Source organism: Suricata suricatta, chromosome 4 (assembly GCF_006229205.1).
Source record: "Suricata suricatta isolate VVHF042 chromosome 4, meerkat_22Aug2017_6uvM2_HiC, whole genome shotgun sequence".
Classification (NCBI taxonomy): domain Eukaryota; kingdom Metazoa; phylum Chordata; class Mammalia; order Carnivora; family Herpestidae; genus Suricata; species Suricata suricatta.
In genome coordinates, this window is record NC_043703.1 from 127,369,488 (window position 1) to 127,387,181 (window position 17,694).

General features: G+C 38.8%; 1 protein-coding gene across 4 annotated transcripts; it reads right to left on the reverse strand.

Annotated features, from left to right (window-relative positions):
- Window positions 1-704: 704 nt before the first annotated feature.
- On the reverse strand, window positions 705-17,139 carry KRCC1 (lysine rich coiled-coil 1). Of its 4 annotated transcripts, XM_029937756.1 has the most exons (5): window positions 16,983-17,139; window positions 15,972-16,110; window positions 14,967-15,099; window positions 5,886-5,997; window positions 705-2,096 (listed from the first exon to the last, which is right to left on the reverse strand). In XM_029937756.1, the coding sequence occupies exon 5, from the start codon at window positions 2,072-2,074 to the stop codon at window positions 1,304-1,306; it is 771 nt and encodes a 256-aa protein (XP_029793616.1). In that variant the 5' UTR covers window positions 2,075-2,096; window positions 5,886-5,997; window positions 14,967-15,099; window positions 15,972-16,110; window positions 16,983-17,139; the 3' UTR covers window positions 705-1,303. The 4 variants fall into 4 exon arrangements, with proteins under 4 accessions (XP_029793616.1, XP_029793617.1, XP_029793615.1 ...); XM_029937757.1 differs by lacking the exon at window positions 15,972-16,110; XM_029937755.1 differs by lacking the exon at window positions 14,967-15,099.
- Window positions 17,140-17,694: the final 555 nt, after the last annotated feature.

Genomic DNA, 17,694 nt, shown 5'->3' on the forward strand with positions numbered 1-17,694 from the left:
GCAGCCCAGCAAGGGTAGGGAGACTGGTTACATGCAAGACGATGGGTGTGTGTGTGGGGGGGGGGGAGTAGTATATGGAGTGATATATATGATACCACTATATATCATAAAATACATATATTTATATGTATATTAGCATTTAAGCTAAGATCACTTTTGGCAAAATAATTTTAAAGTTAATATTAAAATAGACATGTAAGCCCAGTATTGGAAAAAGCAAAAAGAGTTTTCATATCACAGAATCTTGTTATCCAAGGTATTTTAGAGGCCAATCTTTCTAGTCATATTTGATAATGAGGATAATGAAGTTAAGTGACTTCCCTAGAATCACATAAAACATTGATGGCATAACTGAGACTCAAATTCTGGGATTCAGATTGCCAGGCCATAATTTCTTTTACATAAAAAAAGGGAATCATCAGAATGAAGACTCAGACTAGGAAAAAATAATCTAATAGTGTTTTATTTCTTATAAATTCCTCTCTCTTCGATTTCAACTATTTGGAAAAATTGTGGTCATTAATAAGTTTCTATCCTGAAAAGGGGGGGGTTTAAATATGAATAAGCAAGGTACAGTCAAGAATTTTTACAACTATAAAGTGTGGCCCACCCAAAAATCTTCCTTTTAAGTCCAACTACTCTGTTCTCTTCCCAAAGAAAATTGTCATTGAATGGGAACATGTTATTGACACAGACCAACAAAATGCAGAAATTAGAACACTTTATTATAAATATTTCCAGAATATAAATCGATTTTATATCAAGACTCTTTGAAACTTTTAAAGCTATATGTAACCTTAGCTTATTATAATGTATTTCATTTTCCACTTTACAATCTAGAAAATGCACTGCAGGATAGGTCTAACAAAGGAAAAAAATATGTCTAAATTGTGTCATAGAGAAAACTAATGAATGTAAAAATACTCCACCCCAAATGAAAACAAACCTAATCAAGAAATAGATTCTGCAAAGCCTATTAATACTCCAATTTAAAATAAATGACCTCCCAAGGGAAAATACTTCTACTATCATAGCAATTTGATGAAAAAAAAAAGCAATGCCACTCTCATTAAGAAAAATTACACTATAGAGAAGAAAAATGTAAGAATGCTTTCAGGAAATGAGGAAAAGTAATTTCCATCCCGGAGAGTAAGCATATTAAATACTTTCTGTTCACTTGGCCTGCTGTTGGAAATTAAAGTACCTGTTCACATGAAAAAATCGATATGAACATGAACATCGTAAAACCAAGCTCCTCGACTATTTTTTCAACTTAACCTCAGGAGAACAAACTCAGTTATCTTCAAAATCCAAGGATAGACTGGTCCCAAAGCATTTCTTCCTCTGTCCTCTCTTTACCTTGTTCCTTTTTCTCTTTTCTACGCCTACGTTCCTCTTTCTTAGAGGCCACATCTCGGCCTTTTCTCTCCTTTCGGTTCTTAAGCTTTTCTCTACTGACCATGCCTGTTTCCATCTGTGTTTCATTTCTTTGCAAGTTCTTGTGTTTGTCTAAATCTATTTCCTCACAACCTTTTTTCCTCTTATGCTTGGGCCGCTCCTCCTCTGGTTTTCCTCTGCCTTCCTCGGGGCGCCATTTCCCCTGCTGACGCATCTGTTTATGACTGGTTTGATGGGCGCTGGCACTGTTTTCTGAGGAGAGATGGTTGTAAACTCCGGATTCCACACCGTATGAGCGACAGTTATATGCTCGCTGACTAAGGTTCAGGGGTCCTGGTTTTTCTATGAAACAGTCCCTGGTGAACTGGCAGTAGCTCAAGGAATCTAAATTTAGCCTGCTGTCATGAGCTGGTAGCCACTGAGGTAACGGGTTTTCCACCTTTTGTGAAATAGGGCATGATCCTGGGTAGGTCTGGACAGTCTCAGGTGAGGGTCTATGATCAAACATTCTATACCTCGGTCTGTAATCAACCTCTTTGTACCCACAAGTTTCCAAATAGTCCTCTCTCATCTTTCTGAAACAAGTCTTTGGCTCTAAGCCTCTGGCTTTCTGCACTTTGATATAATCTTCAAGTTCATCTTGAAAAGAGTCATATGTTTTCTTTGAATGCTTCATTAGGTTGACAACAAGGGATTCTCTGTAGAGAAGATGGGAGAAAATTCTTCTTACTAGATTATTATATTCTGAATATTTCCTTTGCTCTTGAAGAGAGCTTCAAAAAAACAAAACAAAGAAGCCCAGACAAATTAAAACTTAATTCAGCATAAAAGTTAAAAATCATGACATTATATGCCAAAAAGGTGCAGTAGGATAGTCAAATATCTCCCAGACCACTTGCACGTAGCTCTATCATTCTCAGAAGTGGGATGAAGAGGGCAGAGAGCAGTGACATACAGGGTTCTGTTGTATGGCTAAAAATGTAAGGCACATAGGGATGTGTCATTAAGGACCACACATTCCCGATAGGTGGCCTGATCGAAATATTCACAGCTTTTCTAAAGTTCCAATTAACCAGTTTCCTGTATATTGTTTTTTAAGAGAATAGAACCATAGAGAAGTAATTTAATTTTTAAAATCTTCAGTTTACTCAAACAAAACAAAATAAATACACCTACTTACCTGACTAGAGTACTATAAGACTTAATAATAAAAGGATGTTTATAAAATGGTTTGGGAATGCTGGAAATTAGAAATTCTGCTATGAGATGAAACTACTCTTTCATATAGGGGATGAGGGAAGGTGAGGGAACAGAGTTTCATTCTATTACTTCTGATTGGTTAAAAAAAGCATTCTAGAATGTTTTCTGGTTTGTTCTCTATTAAAGTACTGATGTGGGGGAGGGGGGCAGTGCCTGGGTGGCTCAGCTGGTTAAGCATCCAACTTCAACTCAGGTCATGGTCTCACAGTTTGTGAGTTTGAGCCCTGCACTGGGCTTTGTGCTGACAGTTCTGAGCCTGGAGCGTGCTTCAGATTCTGTGTCTTCCTCTCTCTTCCCCTCCCCTTCTCCGCTCTGTCTCTGTCTCAAAAATAAATAAACAGAAAAAAAATAATATAAAATAAAGTACTGTTGGGAAGGTTAAGAGAGGAAACGGAGATGAAAACTGAGAGGGGGTCAGACTGATGCAGAGAAAAGTTTCAGAAGAAATTTAAAGGAGATACATGAGTTTTTTGTTGGTTTGTTTGATTCCTTTGGTGGGGGAAGCACGATTTCTGATTTCTTCTTTTTCCTACCTCAAATCCTGCATTAAGTACAAATGTAGCAGAAAACATACTTACCTTAAGATCATGCCCTATATATTTTTGGTGATATACTTTGTCTCTAAAAATTAGGAGGTGGCATAACCCATGTAGAACAGAACATTTCTTCCTTTTAACAGAAAGAAAGAAGCATGACATAGCACTCCAGAGTCACTAATGATTGGCTATCTTTTCTGGAAATTTGAGCTAAAAAAACAAAGTCTAAATGAAGTCTAATTTGGCAATTCAGAAAATTTAGCCCCTATTCAACTTAAATGGGACAAAAATTCTAACTAGAATAATGCAACAAATATTTGATTCAACATAGGCAAAATATTTGAACAGACAATTCAGAAAGGAATATACGCAAAGGGCCAGTGAACACATGAAAAGATATCATTAGTCATCAGGTCAATATCAATTAAAACCACAATGAGATACCACCATGCTAGAGTGACTGGGATAAAAAGAATGACATTAGCGGTGTTGCTGGTGAGCCTGTGGAACAACTAGAATTCTCATATCAGGGATATAAAATGGTACAACCACTAGCAAACAGCTTGGTAGTTTCTGAGGAAGTTAAACATACACCTGCCATATGATCTAGTTATCCCATTCCTCAATATTCCCCCCTAAAGAAAAGTAAATATATGTCCAAATGTCCTTACAAAGAATGATACACGAATATTCATAGTAATTTTATTTGTAATAGCCCCAGAAAGGAAAAAACCGAAATGATGATCAACAGGTGAATGGAATTGTCAATAGTGGTATATCCATACAATGAAATACTATCAGTGATAACAACAAAAGAACTATTGATACAGTCAACAACATCGATGAATCTCAAAATAATTATGCTGAGAGAAGCCTGACAAAAGAGTTCATAACATATGATTCCATTTACATAAAACCCTAAGAAATGCAAACTGACCTATGGTAATAGTGTTTGCTTGGAGATGAGGCAGGAAGGGATGGGAGGGATGATTATAAAGGGCACTTTCTGGAGTCTGGATGTGTTTACTATATTGATCATTTGATGGTATGTACATCTGTCAAGACTCATCAAATTTTGTATTTTAAATAAGTACAGTTTATTGTTTGTTAACTATATCTCAATAAAGCTTTTACAGTCACTAACAAGATAAAAAAGATGGTGATAACTGCTGAAATTGGATGATGGTATATGAGGGTTCATTATACCATTTTGTCTACTTTTATGTTTAGAAATTTTTGATACTTCACACCCACAAGGATGGCTATAATAAAAAAGGCAGGTGATATTCAGTGTTGGCAAAGATGTGGGAAAATGGGTAATTTCATTCATCGCTGGTGGGGATGTAAAATGTGCAGCTATTCTGAAAAACAGTTTGGACTTCTGACCGCATGCATACAGTCTGAGCCTGCCCAGAGCCACGTAGACCATCACCATGAAGTTCAACCCCTTTGTGGCCTCAGACCACAGCAAAAGCCCTAAATGCCCCGTCTCATCCCTTGCACATGTGCAGGAAGATCATGTCTTCTCCACTCTCCAAGGATTGGTGGCAGAAGTACAATGTCTGCTCCATTTTATCCACATGGATGATGAGGTCCGGGCAGTTCAAGGACACTAAAAGGTCAGCGATCAGCTAGGTAGTCCAGGTGTATAGAAAGACATAGGTCATCTACATTGGGCAGGTACAACCTGAGAGGGTAATGGCACAACTGTCCATGTGGGCATTTACCCAAGCAAGGTGGTTATCGGCAGGATAAAACTGGACAAAGATCAGAAAAAAAATTCTTTTTTTTTTTTTTTAAAGACTTTGTTTCTTTTCTTTTTTTCAGCTTATTTATTTAGAGACAGAGACAGAGAGTAGGGAGCAGGGGAGGGGCAGAAAGAGAGAGAGTGAGAAAGAGAACCCCAAGCCCTGATGCAGGGCTCCGACCCACGAACCAAAAGATCATGACCTGAGTTGAAGTCAAAAGTTGGAGTTGGACGCTGAACCGACTGAGCCACCCAGGCACCCTCGATCAGAAAAGAAATCTTGACTGCAAAGACGAATCTCAACAAGTTAGAAAAGTTTCGGAAAGGCAAATATAAGGAAGAACTTACTGAGAAAATGCTGGAATTAGGATAAACTGTTATACAATCACAGTTTAACTACAGATTTTTAGCCTGGTATATATATTCCTTTGAAACTTTTTAAGATGTCTCTTGAACATTTCATTTCCTTTCTGTTTTGTTATTGATATGTGGCTCTGTAAATCAACCTTTGCTGTTTTAATAATTTTATGAATAACCATTGGAAATGTTTCCTAATTAAAAAGAAAATAAAAAGAAAAACAGTATAGCAATTCCTCAAAATGTTAACACAGTGTTACTGTATGACTCAGCAATTTTACTCCTAGGTATATACCCAAGAGAAGTGAAAACCTATGTTTACATAAAAACGTGTATACAAATGTTCACAGCAGCAATATTCACAACAGCTAAAAAGTAGAAACAAGTCAAAGTCTATTAACTAATGAATGGATAAAGAAAATGGGGTATATTCATACAATGGAATATTATTCAGCAATAAAAAAGTAATGAAGTGCTGATATGTGGTACAATGTGGATAAACCCTGAAGGCATGTTAAATGAAAGAAGCCAGTCCCCAAAGCCTAGAGATCATGCAAAAATTAATAAAGAGGTGAATGGAAACTTACCCTTATCAGGCTGGAAACTTGGTGACGAAATATGATCATATTCTCCCATTAACTGGTTCAGTTTTCTAGTATGGACTTTCCCCAAATGGTCAGACTGTGCAACAATCAGAAGCTAAAAAACATGATGCAGAGATCCCAAAATCTATTTTTGTCTAGTATTCCACTCCCAGTCATCTGAAACCACATACAATCTTATTATAAAGATTAAATAGTTGAAAGTTTAAATTTACACTATAGATCCAGTATCTGAAAAACCACAAATCCATCTCCTTCTTATTATTTTACTTCCTGTAAACCTGAAGGTTATGCTAACTTTTTGAGTATATCTTTTACCCCGGAAAAATAAATCATATTTTGTTTTATAACAGTGACCCTAAATGTCTACCTCTCAATTTGAAAATAGCACTCATGATTTTTTACATCTTTAGTCTGAATTAACAGTTTAAAGACAGAGTTTGTTTGCATTCAAATAAAATTTATCAGCTTCAGAAGAAATAATCCCATGATTTAGAAGATCTTTATTTTCAGCCTCCCTCATGTGAAATCTTTTGCAATTCAAACTATATCACTGCTTCCTGTATACCTTTTACAAAGAGAATCTGTAAAAGTTCAATATTTATTCATTCAATGTGGTATCTATGAATAAAATAAAGGGAGGGAAGATTGAAGATCATATTAAACATTTAAGGTAATATTTTCAATCTTTAACTAGGTATCACTTCATATACCATCTCAAATCTTAATTTCCTGAGTGCTTGCAAGACTATCTACTGGCTTTTTGCTAGTTAGAATGAAATTTCAGTATGCAAATATCTAGTAAGGCTCTGATACTTAATATAGTATATTTTTATTTAGTCCAGAATATATTCTGAAAGAGAAGTTACTGGGTCATCAGTAGGAGTGTGGGCTCTATGGAAATGATCTGTATTGAAAGGCTGGGTGAATGTATCTGCCCTTGGCATTTCTGTGTTTTATAGTAGACAATTTCAAGAAATACAGTCAGTCTATTTTAAGACAGTTACTAATTCTAGCTATATCTCTCAGGTCATCTGGGAATCAGAGAAAAACCACAAACCATCTTTACCTGGGGTGGGCAACAGTCCTCTACAGGTGTACAAAAATGATCTCAAGCAAGGCACACTAAACAAGGCTCAGACAAGCCACTCAAAGCTATAGTCATATTCACATATTAACTTCCAGAACTTTTGCTCAAAGTGTTTTTCACCACAGTAAATAATCTACACCAAGTTTATAAATATGATAACCAATCATGGAACATCAAAATTGTACTCTTTGCAGCCATTTAAATGAATGAGTTGGAACGACATGTACCGTCATGGAGAAAAGTCTGTGATATATTAAGGGGAAAACAAGATGTAGAACTCTACCTACCTATCTACCGGAGTACCTATCTATTGATCAATATAAAATCCAATTTTAGTATAAAAACACTTAACACAGAAACAAAAACTAAATATATCCATATATATATGTATATAGTAAGGAAGGAGTTAAAGGAGCTGGGATGCAATCCATTCATTTCCTTTCCTGGGGTCAGGGGAGAGGGAAGAAGATAGGCAACTTCTGGACCTCTGAGAAAAGAGACCAATGATATTGGCTAGAACAAAGGGAGCTTATCTTTGAAATGCCCTTAGCAAGATGCTCCTAAGAATTGTCTACAGTATATAATTCAGGACCTATGAGGCATAGCTCTTCAGACCTATGAAGAATGTCACATAAGCAAAGGCATAAAATGATTAATAATTTAAATACCCCCACTGTGTGAGGTGACCCTCACTTAGAAACCTCATCTATTATTTTGGGCCAGAGATGCATGATTGAGGAGCCATCTTTCCTGTCGTAAAGATCTTTGCTTCTTTAGAGTTGCTTGGTTGCCTGCATCCTTGAAACACTTAGGAAGTCTTGATACTAGGTAACATTACTGATTTGTGTTAGTGTGATTTGACAGTCTGACCTTGTATATATATCTCAATATCCATAGAAAAAATCTGAAAAGATATATATTTAATGGGGCTTGAGATATGGGTTTAGGAAAGGAGTCAGAGACAAGATTTAACATTTTGCTTTCTGCATATGTCTATACTGTTTTAATTTGTGCAAAAAACACATTACTTTGCAATTAAAAACTCCCTAAAAATTGAATTTAAAGGTTCTACAGGTTAATTTTCAGAACCAGTGTATAGATTAAAAAGGTTTGCCTAAAAATACTGAGTTTAAGAACTGCAAGTCAGAAACTTTTCAGAAAGTATGATGAATATTTTAAAATATTTCTCTATTATATGTAATTTCTCTTTGAATTATTTCTGAGTTTTAAGGTACATAATTTATTACCTATGACTCTAAAATTAAAATGAAAAAGGCAAGCCATAAAGTGGGAGAAAATATTCTCATCTCATATATCAGACAAAGGACTTGTATCTAGAATATATATACAACTCATGACTCAGTAAGATAAATTCAAATTAAAATGGATGGGCAGAAGATTTTAACAGACACCTCAAAAAGAGTGTATGTATGTGTGTGTGTGTGTGTGTGTGTGTGTATGTGTGTATGTATATATGTGGTGTGTGTATGACTAAATAAATGTAAATTAAAACCACAATGAGACACTACTACACTATCACTAGAAATGACTGAAATTAAAAGGACTAAAAATACCAAATGTTGGTAAGGATATTAAACTAGAATTCTCATACATTACCAGTTAGAATTTAAAATGGTACAACTTTACAAAGCAGTTTGGTAATTTCTTTAAATAATAAACATCTACCATATGTCCCAGCCATTTCACTTGTATTTGCCCAAGAGAAATGAAGACATACACTCACGCAAAGCCCTGTACATGAATGTTCACAGCAGCTTTATTTGTAATAGCCCCCAACTAAAACAACCCAATGTCTGTCAGTAGGTTAATGGATAAAACCTGGCATATCAATACAGGAGAATTATTCAATAACAAAAAAGAAACAAAAAGTAACATATACACAACCTGGATGAATCTCAAAATCATCACGCTAGTGCAAGACCTAAGAGTACCTACTTGTGGGATTCTCTATTTGTAAAAAGTTCTGGAAATATAAACTAATTTACCATGATAGAAAGCAGATTAGTAGTTGCTGGGGACAGGAGCAGAGGGAGGGATGGATTGCAGAGGTGTGGGCAAACTTTGGGTGTTGAGGGAAATATGTGGCATTTTGTTTATGATGGTTACATTTGATTATACACCTGAGAAAAACTCATTGCCTTGTGTCCTTTAAATACGTGTAGAGGGGCGCCTGGGTGGCTCAGTCGGTTAAGCCTCCGGCTTCGGCTCAGGTCAGATCTCACATCCGTGGGTTCGAGCCCCGCGTCAGGCTCTGTGCTGACAGCTAGCTCAGAGCCTGGAGCCTGCTTCCAGTTCTGTGTCTCCTTCTCTCTCTGCCCCTCCCCCTCTCATGCTCTGTCTCTCTATTAAAAATAAATAAAACATTAAAAAAAATTAAATACGTGTAGAGGGGCGCCTGGGTGGCTCAGTCGGTTGGGCATCTGACTTCAGTTCAGTTCATGATCTCACGGTCTGTGGGTTTGAGCCCCGTGTCGGGCTCTGTGCTGACAGTTCAGAGCCTGGAGCCTGCTTTGGATTCTGTGTGTGTCTGTCTCTCCCCTACTCACGCTCTCTCTCTCTCAAAAATAAAGAAATATGTGTGTATTTTAAGGAAAGTATATCTCAATAAAGGGTATTAGAAGAGCTTAAAGATCTATTAACAGATGCTTTTGGAAAAAGAGAGAATTTTACCTTAACTTGTTAAACTGGATTTTTAAATGTTGGCTTTTTTCCCCAGAAAGATTTTCCACCACCAAACATAAGGCCAATTCACCTATGCAGAACTTCTGCCCATCATATTATGTCACTTATCTCACTGCTCCTATGAGCCAGACATAGGGACTCTGGAGTGAGTTCTGACACTTATTAGCGTGTAAGCTTGGTTAAAGTTCTCAACCTCCCTGTGCCTTAAGTTCCTATTCTCTAAAATAGGGATATAACATATACTTCAAAGAGTTGTTGTGAGCCTTAAGGAAATGAATATATATAAAATGCTTAGAACAGTATATGGCATATAGTAAGTGTGGAATGAATGAGCTTTTATTGTTATTCAGGATTTCATCTATTTTACTGACATAGTGAAATGTTCTTCCAACCAATTATTCTCATAACTACAGAAAACCAAATAAAGGAAAGGTTATGTATAAACAGAGCAAAGTGTCTGACAGTACCACCTAATTCTTTGTATTTCAAGATAACTCATGTTTTAGAGGGACTTTTTAGTCCTTATTTTTTTAAATGCTTATTTTTAGAGAGAGACAGAGAGAGAGAGAGCAAGCAGGGGAAGGGCAGAGAGGGAGGGAGAGAATCCTAAGCAGGCTCCCTGCTGCCAGCACAGAGCCTGATGCAGGGCTCAAACTCACTAAACATGAGATCATGACCTTAGCTGAAATCACAACTCAGACTGATTTTGGCTCAGGTCATGATCTCACAGTTGGTGGGTTCCAGTCCTACATTGGTTTTTTTTGCTGACAGTGGGGAACCTGCTTTGGATTCTCTGTCTTCCCGTCTGTTCCTCCCCTGCTCACACATGCAAGCATTCTCTCTCTCTCAAAAATAAACATATAAATAAATAAAAAAAACTTTAAAAAAGTAAATAAAATGAAAGCTGGGGGCTCCTGGGTGGCCCAGATCATGATCTTATGAGTACAAGCATCACATCCAGCTCTCTACTGTCAGCGCGGAGCCCGCTTGCAATCCTCTGTCCCCCTCTATCTGCCCTTCCTTTGCTCTCGCTCTTTCAAAAATAAACATTAAAAAAAAAAAGCTGAAAGCTAGACTTCATCATTATTGTCTCTTCTGACTGCTCTGATTTTGAACAAATTCTTTGAAGATTTCAGTTTATATCCTGGGTTAATGTATGCCATTTCTACTTCAATACCCAAGAGTATGGAATATCAAGCGGAAACCTCTAAGGATACTAGCTAATTTTACTACTTACAGGATGGTATTAGGTCCCAAGCAAGAAACAGTTTGTCTTGACTGAAACTCATCTGGAGTTTTTGGAAAAAATCTAGCAAAATTCTGAAAACTTTTTTATTTCTAGAAATAGATCTCATGTCATGAGATCCAGCCCTGTGTTGGGCTCCACGCTGAGCATGGAGTCTGCTTGTGATTCTCTTTCTCTCGCCCTCTCTGCCCCTCCCCTGCTTTTGCAAGCACATGTACTCTCTCTCTCTTAAAACTAAATATTTAAAAAAATATATTAATAAAATAGAAATTGCAAAGCCTGAGCTTTTGCATTGTATGTTTTTAGTAAGTTTCAGATCTGATGAATAAATCAACTAAATTTAAGTGAAAAATCTAGTAAAAAAATTTGATGCCCCACAGAACATCATTTATGTAGTGACACGGCACTTAAACATCAATACGGCATGAAGGTTTAAAAAAAAATGTGTACTAAATATCTCTGAAGAATAAAAGAGCAAAATTAGGATGTTACTTTGGTTAGTTTTAGCTCACTTCTTTCCCTTTAATAAGTATGCCCCCAAATGATAGGGTCTTATGCTTTGTTTTTAAAGTTTATTTATTTTGAGAGAAAGAATGAGAACATGAGTGGGGAAGAGAGAGAGAATCCCAATGCAGGGCCCAAACTCACCAACCGTGAGATCATGACCTGAACTGAAATCAAGAGTCAGTTGATCAACAACTGAGCCACCAAGATGGCCCATAGTTGTATACTTTTATGTTTACAAAATTTTTTTACTGTTTATTTATTTTTCAGAGACAGAGAGAGACAGTGTGAGCAGGGGAGGGTCAGAGAGAGAGGGAGACACAGAATCCAAAGACAGGCTCCAGGCTCTGAGCTAGCTGTCAGCACAGAGCCTGACATGAGGCTGGAACCTACGAACCTACGAACCAGGAGATCATGACCTGAGCTGAAGCCGGCACTTAACCAACTGGGCCACCCAGGTGCCCCAGTCATATACTTTTAAACCTAACTCACTCAGAAGTGTTAGTATTTTATATTTTTCCATTATTTGCATTTTCTCTCAGCAATGTTATGTAGCATTCTCTGTATTCCATTAAAGCTATCTAAAAGTATTTTGTTTTTTGATGCAGTAGTAAATAGTATTTTTTAAACCTAAAATTACTAAATGTGTGTTGCTAATATTTAGAAATACTATTGATTTTTTATATGGATCTAATATTTTGCTCCCTTGCTAAACTTACTCTAGTAGCTGTTTCCTACATAGATGATCATATCATCTGCAAATAGAGACAATGTTATTTCTCTCCAACCTGAACACCTTTTGTTTTTCTTGCCTGACTGTACTGGCTAGGACCTCCAGTACAATACTGAATAGAAGTGATGAGAATAGATACCCTTCCTTCATTCCTGCTCTTAAGTTTTGCAATCTTTTAACATCATTATAATCTCAGGAAAGACTAAGCAGAGCATAGCATTACATTTTAGGACACTAGGTAACTGACTGTTATCTTTGCTATCTTTTGTAACTATTTGTTATCTTTGAAAGTTTTTATTTCTTTTTGCCCAGTGGAGTATTTTTTAGAGATCTTAATTGAGTTAGAAATGCAGCCCTGTAGCTGTCAGCCTCAGAAATACTCCTAGCTATGTTATTAACCTTGCCTTTTCAGGAAATTAGTATCTGATTTAGGAGTTTGCCAAGCTCTAGCTATTTCACACTAACACAACAATCACAAAAATAACTAAGGGTTTACTACTATGGCATATTTCCAATGATAAAATACAATTAACAAAATCATTAACTGGGAGTACTATACATTTAATATAGTTACATATTTAATATAAAATTTATATCTTTATTTAAACGAAGTCTTTGAACGTCAATAATTGTGAGTAGTCTATGGCTAGCTAGCTCAAGGACCATGCTAGTAAAGTTAGTTTTACTTACACCTAAGGCAGGCATCTTACATCAGAATGCCACCAGATGCATTCCATTCCTTTCAAGGGACTAGTAAATGTGAAGGGATCTGTAAGAAGTGGGGGGGAAGCCCCAAGGTTCATGTCCTAACATATATGTGATGAAAACAGTAGGGGAAATCTTGTTAGTCATTTTAACATGCTTAGTCAATATTTTCACATATTGACATCTAATAAAATGACCAGATCTGAAACAAGTAATAATTAATGTCTCTCCAGAGATCTTCCTCCCCAACCATTCTATCTGTCAACATTAGATTTATAACATAATGTGCTCTGGTGTGCAGGTAGCAAATAAGTCTTGGGCAGAGCACAGGATTATACAAAACAATGAAAGACTCTTGATTATCCCAGGAGTCATGATTAATCTACATTTAAAACTGCATTTTCTCTAATGTGTTCATCCTGCTATTTCTTACCAATTTTAGAGGTTGTCAATTAACCTCTTTCCTCCCCACTCCATGGCTATTACCTAGATTTTTGTCATTTGAGCCAAATCTCTGCTTACCATCATGAAAACAAAGGAAGGCAGAAACAAATGAAAACATTTTTACGCAATGCTAAGTAAATGGGTTACTGATTCAATAAGGAGTCAAAAATGTCCTTCATTCTAAAACCGAGTCCATTTAACTTCTTAAAAAGAAGCAAATAAGCAGGAATTGTTTTTTGTGGTTTTGTTTTTACTAATACTTCAGGAATATAATAACTGGGTAAACAAAATTTTATCTGTCAAAAATATCTGAGAAACCAAAAAACATTTTTTTGAGAAACCTCACTGAATGAATTAGAGTGTTCTGGAAAATGTTATGACAACTTCACCATAAATTCTATGTCTATTTCTTTTCATATTAAGTCTGGTTACGCAGTATTTCTTTGGAGTTTTCGGGTGTGAGTTTAATTTCTCAATTTCCTATTTGTACTCTTATACTTTCTACATATTCTCTGCTTGCTGATATTTAATCCTTACTGACATTTGTTCATTCTTAAGCCCAATACAGAGGAGCTCCTCTTAGTGTTTACAGCTACGGGTGAAAATGGCTTAGCAGATGTTCTTCAAATGGGTTTGAACGGTCCTACCAGGATCTTGACAGTGACTGGTGTTTTAATAACTGGAAGCACAATAATTCTTTCATACTTTTAATCTCCTAACAAAGTCTTTTAAGAAAAAAAAATGCTGGGTAACAAGCAACATTTTTTCCCCCTCTTCTTGTTTATCTACTATCTTACCTGGCAATTATTTAAGGCTTTTACAAATATCTCAACTAAAAATATAGGATTTCTACTAGTGTTTTAAATAGGATATCTACCCAAAATAATGTGACGAGAGGCAATTTTTAGGTAACAAATTATATTTGTTTTTCAAATCCTAATGAACAGTCTCAATCTTAACTCGGAGATTTCATCACTCTTTGAATGTCACTTGATGGCCATTATAGGTCAAAGTTTTGTGTTTTATGAACTGCTCTTCGAGTACACAGCCAACCCATGGAAAGAATATCAATACAGAACTGTAAAGTCAGGACCTCAGAGTTTGGTTGGTGCAGAGGTCCTCAACCTCGACACTAGTGACATTTTGGGTAGGAGAATTTTTTGTTGGGATGGGTGTGGGACAGCCCTGTGCATTTTATTTCTATCAAATAGATGCCAGGTAGCACCTGTGCTCACCATGTCCTTCCTTGCCCAGTGGTAGAAGCCAACAATGTCTTTAGATACTGCCAAATGTCCTCTGGGGTAGGAGTGCAACATAACCCCTGGCTGAGAACCACTCCGTTGGGCTAATACCATTCTACTTCCCCACAGGTGACAAAACTCAAAAAGGAAGTTTGGGATTGGAAAAAACAAAACAAAACAAAAAAAACCTTGGAACTTACTCAGGTCATACAACTAGTGGGCAAACTAGCATTAGAACCTATTACTAGTCGAGATTTCTATTCCAGTATTCTCATTATACCACCTTCAAGTTGCAGAGAAAGGTTACTGCTAGCCTTGTGTGAACCAACACTGTACAAAGTCTTAAGAAATTGCACATATTTAAAGTCATCACACACATGAAAAACAAAAAAAATGCCACCTGGCCAAAAACTGTTTTTCCATGAGAAGCTGTTTCCAAAGCTTCCTGTGATCTGGCTATGAGAGCCAAACTGAGTTGTAGTCTGAACATCTATAAACTGCTCAGGCTTACTTGTTGGTGAGAGGCAGGAAGTCTGGTATGAAAACAAATAAATCCAGATTTTTTAAAATCTCAAAACAATAACTAACCTAGGCTGACTCAAGATATTAAATCTCGTCTTCCCAAGGTTGCCTTCCCTAAGAGATTCACTAGAGTACCATTTGGTTGCAGTGACTTTCTCATTCCATTTTTAGTGCATGTAATTTATATAAAATGCTTATAAAAATGCTTTAAGAAACGTATACTTTTTAAAGTTTTTACTTTGCCATTGCTCCAAAGTGAAATATGTAAGACTATGGAATAGCACAAAAAAATAGAATCTATCATGAAAGAGAGTAAAAACTAAATTATTTTTGTGAGGTTATTATGCTGATGCTTCTCCAGAAAAAAAGATCTAAATTATTCTACAACATTTTGGCTTCCACCATCGTTCCCTCGAGACAAAAAGCAACATAAGTCTAGGTGGTAAATACTAAAAATGATGAGACTGAAGATGGTTAAATGTTTTACTGAGACCTGCAATGCGATCAAGCCCCACCATCTAAAATCCTTTCCCAAACTGCCTTACAGCCTTACCTCATAGTTTGGAATAAACAGGCTGTTCGCAGGCATATATACTTGTAGGAACTCAAACATCTGTTAGATGGAGATGATGAAATAGCTTTTTGTGTTAGGGGAAATGTGTTGGTGAGAACTGTGAAAACTTTGGGCAGAAACACTCCTTCCAAACTCCTGCAGGGAGACTTATTAACCACATTTTAACATGGCCTCTAGCAGCTCAAGGCTTAATCCCAGCGATGACCCAGTCCCCTTTGGAGCTCCCGCCAGAAAAACCTCAGGGCTGTCAAAAAGGAATGAGCGCCAACACCTGACGGCAGGTCCCCCTCTCTTTTTAAGAGTACTTACTGAATTTGGATTGTGACTTCTTCCTGTCTTTGAGAAGGATGTGTCCCTCCTACAACTCAGGAGTGTCCTTCTCAAAGACCTGAAAGCCATTCCTTTGAAGTGTACTCATCGGGAAGGAGAGGCCGAGGTCTCCCGGTGGCTGCGGGAGGACAGAATCCTCAGGTCCCCACGTGCCAGCAGGCTGACACCGCTGGCCTAACAATATGCCCAAGGAACAACCCTTTGTAATTTCTCGCTTCCCTGACTCTTCTTGAACTCCCACCTCTCCTCCGGTCCTTCATTTTCCCTTTGAAACTCCCAGTCACCTCTGCGCAAGTGCAAACAGAGCTCAGCTCTTTCCCCTACGGCCGGGAGTGTCTGCATAGTATCTGGTTTACACCACTCTCACTACTGTCCACTTTGCTATCTCTGACACTAGTAGATCCATATTGAACTCCCACCACTATCAAGACAGGCCTATAATCTTAGAAGCTTGTTTTATAGGGCGTTGTCCTCAAAAAATCTCCAAAGGGACCTCTGAAAACCCTCGGCCCTCCGCTCTTGCCCCAGGGCCCCTGCAGTTTTAGGTTCCCGGCTACTTCCTCCGGTGGGCAAAGTCCTAACTCCGCTTCTGCCCAAGTGTCTACCTCCCCGGATGCTGAAGTCCCCCCGGCCGAGGTGCCCGGGCTTCCATGTCCCAGGTCGTTTCTCTCCTTATCCTCGGAGCTGCCTCATCGATGCCCCTTTTCCCTTTCCTGCTACTCCAGTCAAGACAGCTCCCTGGCCCTCATCTCTCTGCCCCCTCAATCCTCAGCGTCCTGAGCCGGCCAAGGCGTCCCTCTCCCCTCCACGCTCCACCGCGGAGCCGTTGGCGCCCCTTTCCCGGGGCGGCGGGTGGGGAGCAGGGCGGGCGGACTGCGGCCCCGACCCGGTCGGCCATGGCGCACATTCGGGGCGCGTCCAGCCTTCACTGGGCCGCGGGGCTGAGGGGCTCTAGACCGGGCCGCCCCCGCCTTCGGGGCGGGAACTCACCTTCTCTGAGGCAGGGGCGGGCGTCTACAACTACTGTCCCCCTCCCCGCCAACGCCGGCCGGGAGATAGGCCGGGCTGGAGATGGCGGAGAGGCAGGGACAGGCGCTGCCGCCACCGCCGCCTCCACCGCCGAGCAGGCGGGGTGAGAGGAGGGGGCGGAGACCGGGCTTCCTGAGGGGAAGTCTCCGCCACCACCGGCGGCTTACTGGACGGCGCCAACGCCATGGCGGCAAGGCGCGCTACTGCGCTTGCGCGGGCGCCCGCTGCAGGGAAGCTCTTTAGCCCCGCCCCTTTTAGACCAACCCCTCTCGCTGGTATTTTGGGGGCGCTCAGCTGTAACTGTGGCTGGTCGTTCTCAGTCCCGTGGACTTTCCCGGGGCGCTTGGGGTCGCTCGCCTGGGGTGAGTGGCTTTAAAACCGAATAGGAAAGAAAAAGTCTGGGAACCTCCGGATTCTTCCTCCGAAGTATCTGTAAAATATGCCATCTCCTTTTATCTGTTTGACTTTCCTTTGTTAGGGCCTTTCTTGCACAGAGTTAGAGTAAGCAGAAGCCTTAGTCCTGATACGTTGTCGTCACTAGTCCATGAATGACTTTTATTGTCTCCCCCCTTCAATATATGCCTAGATGCGCACGCACTCACACATACTCCCAAACTCACTCATCCCATTTCCCATCTCCCAAAGAAATCACTTCCCTCCTTTGTAGTCCCCC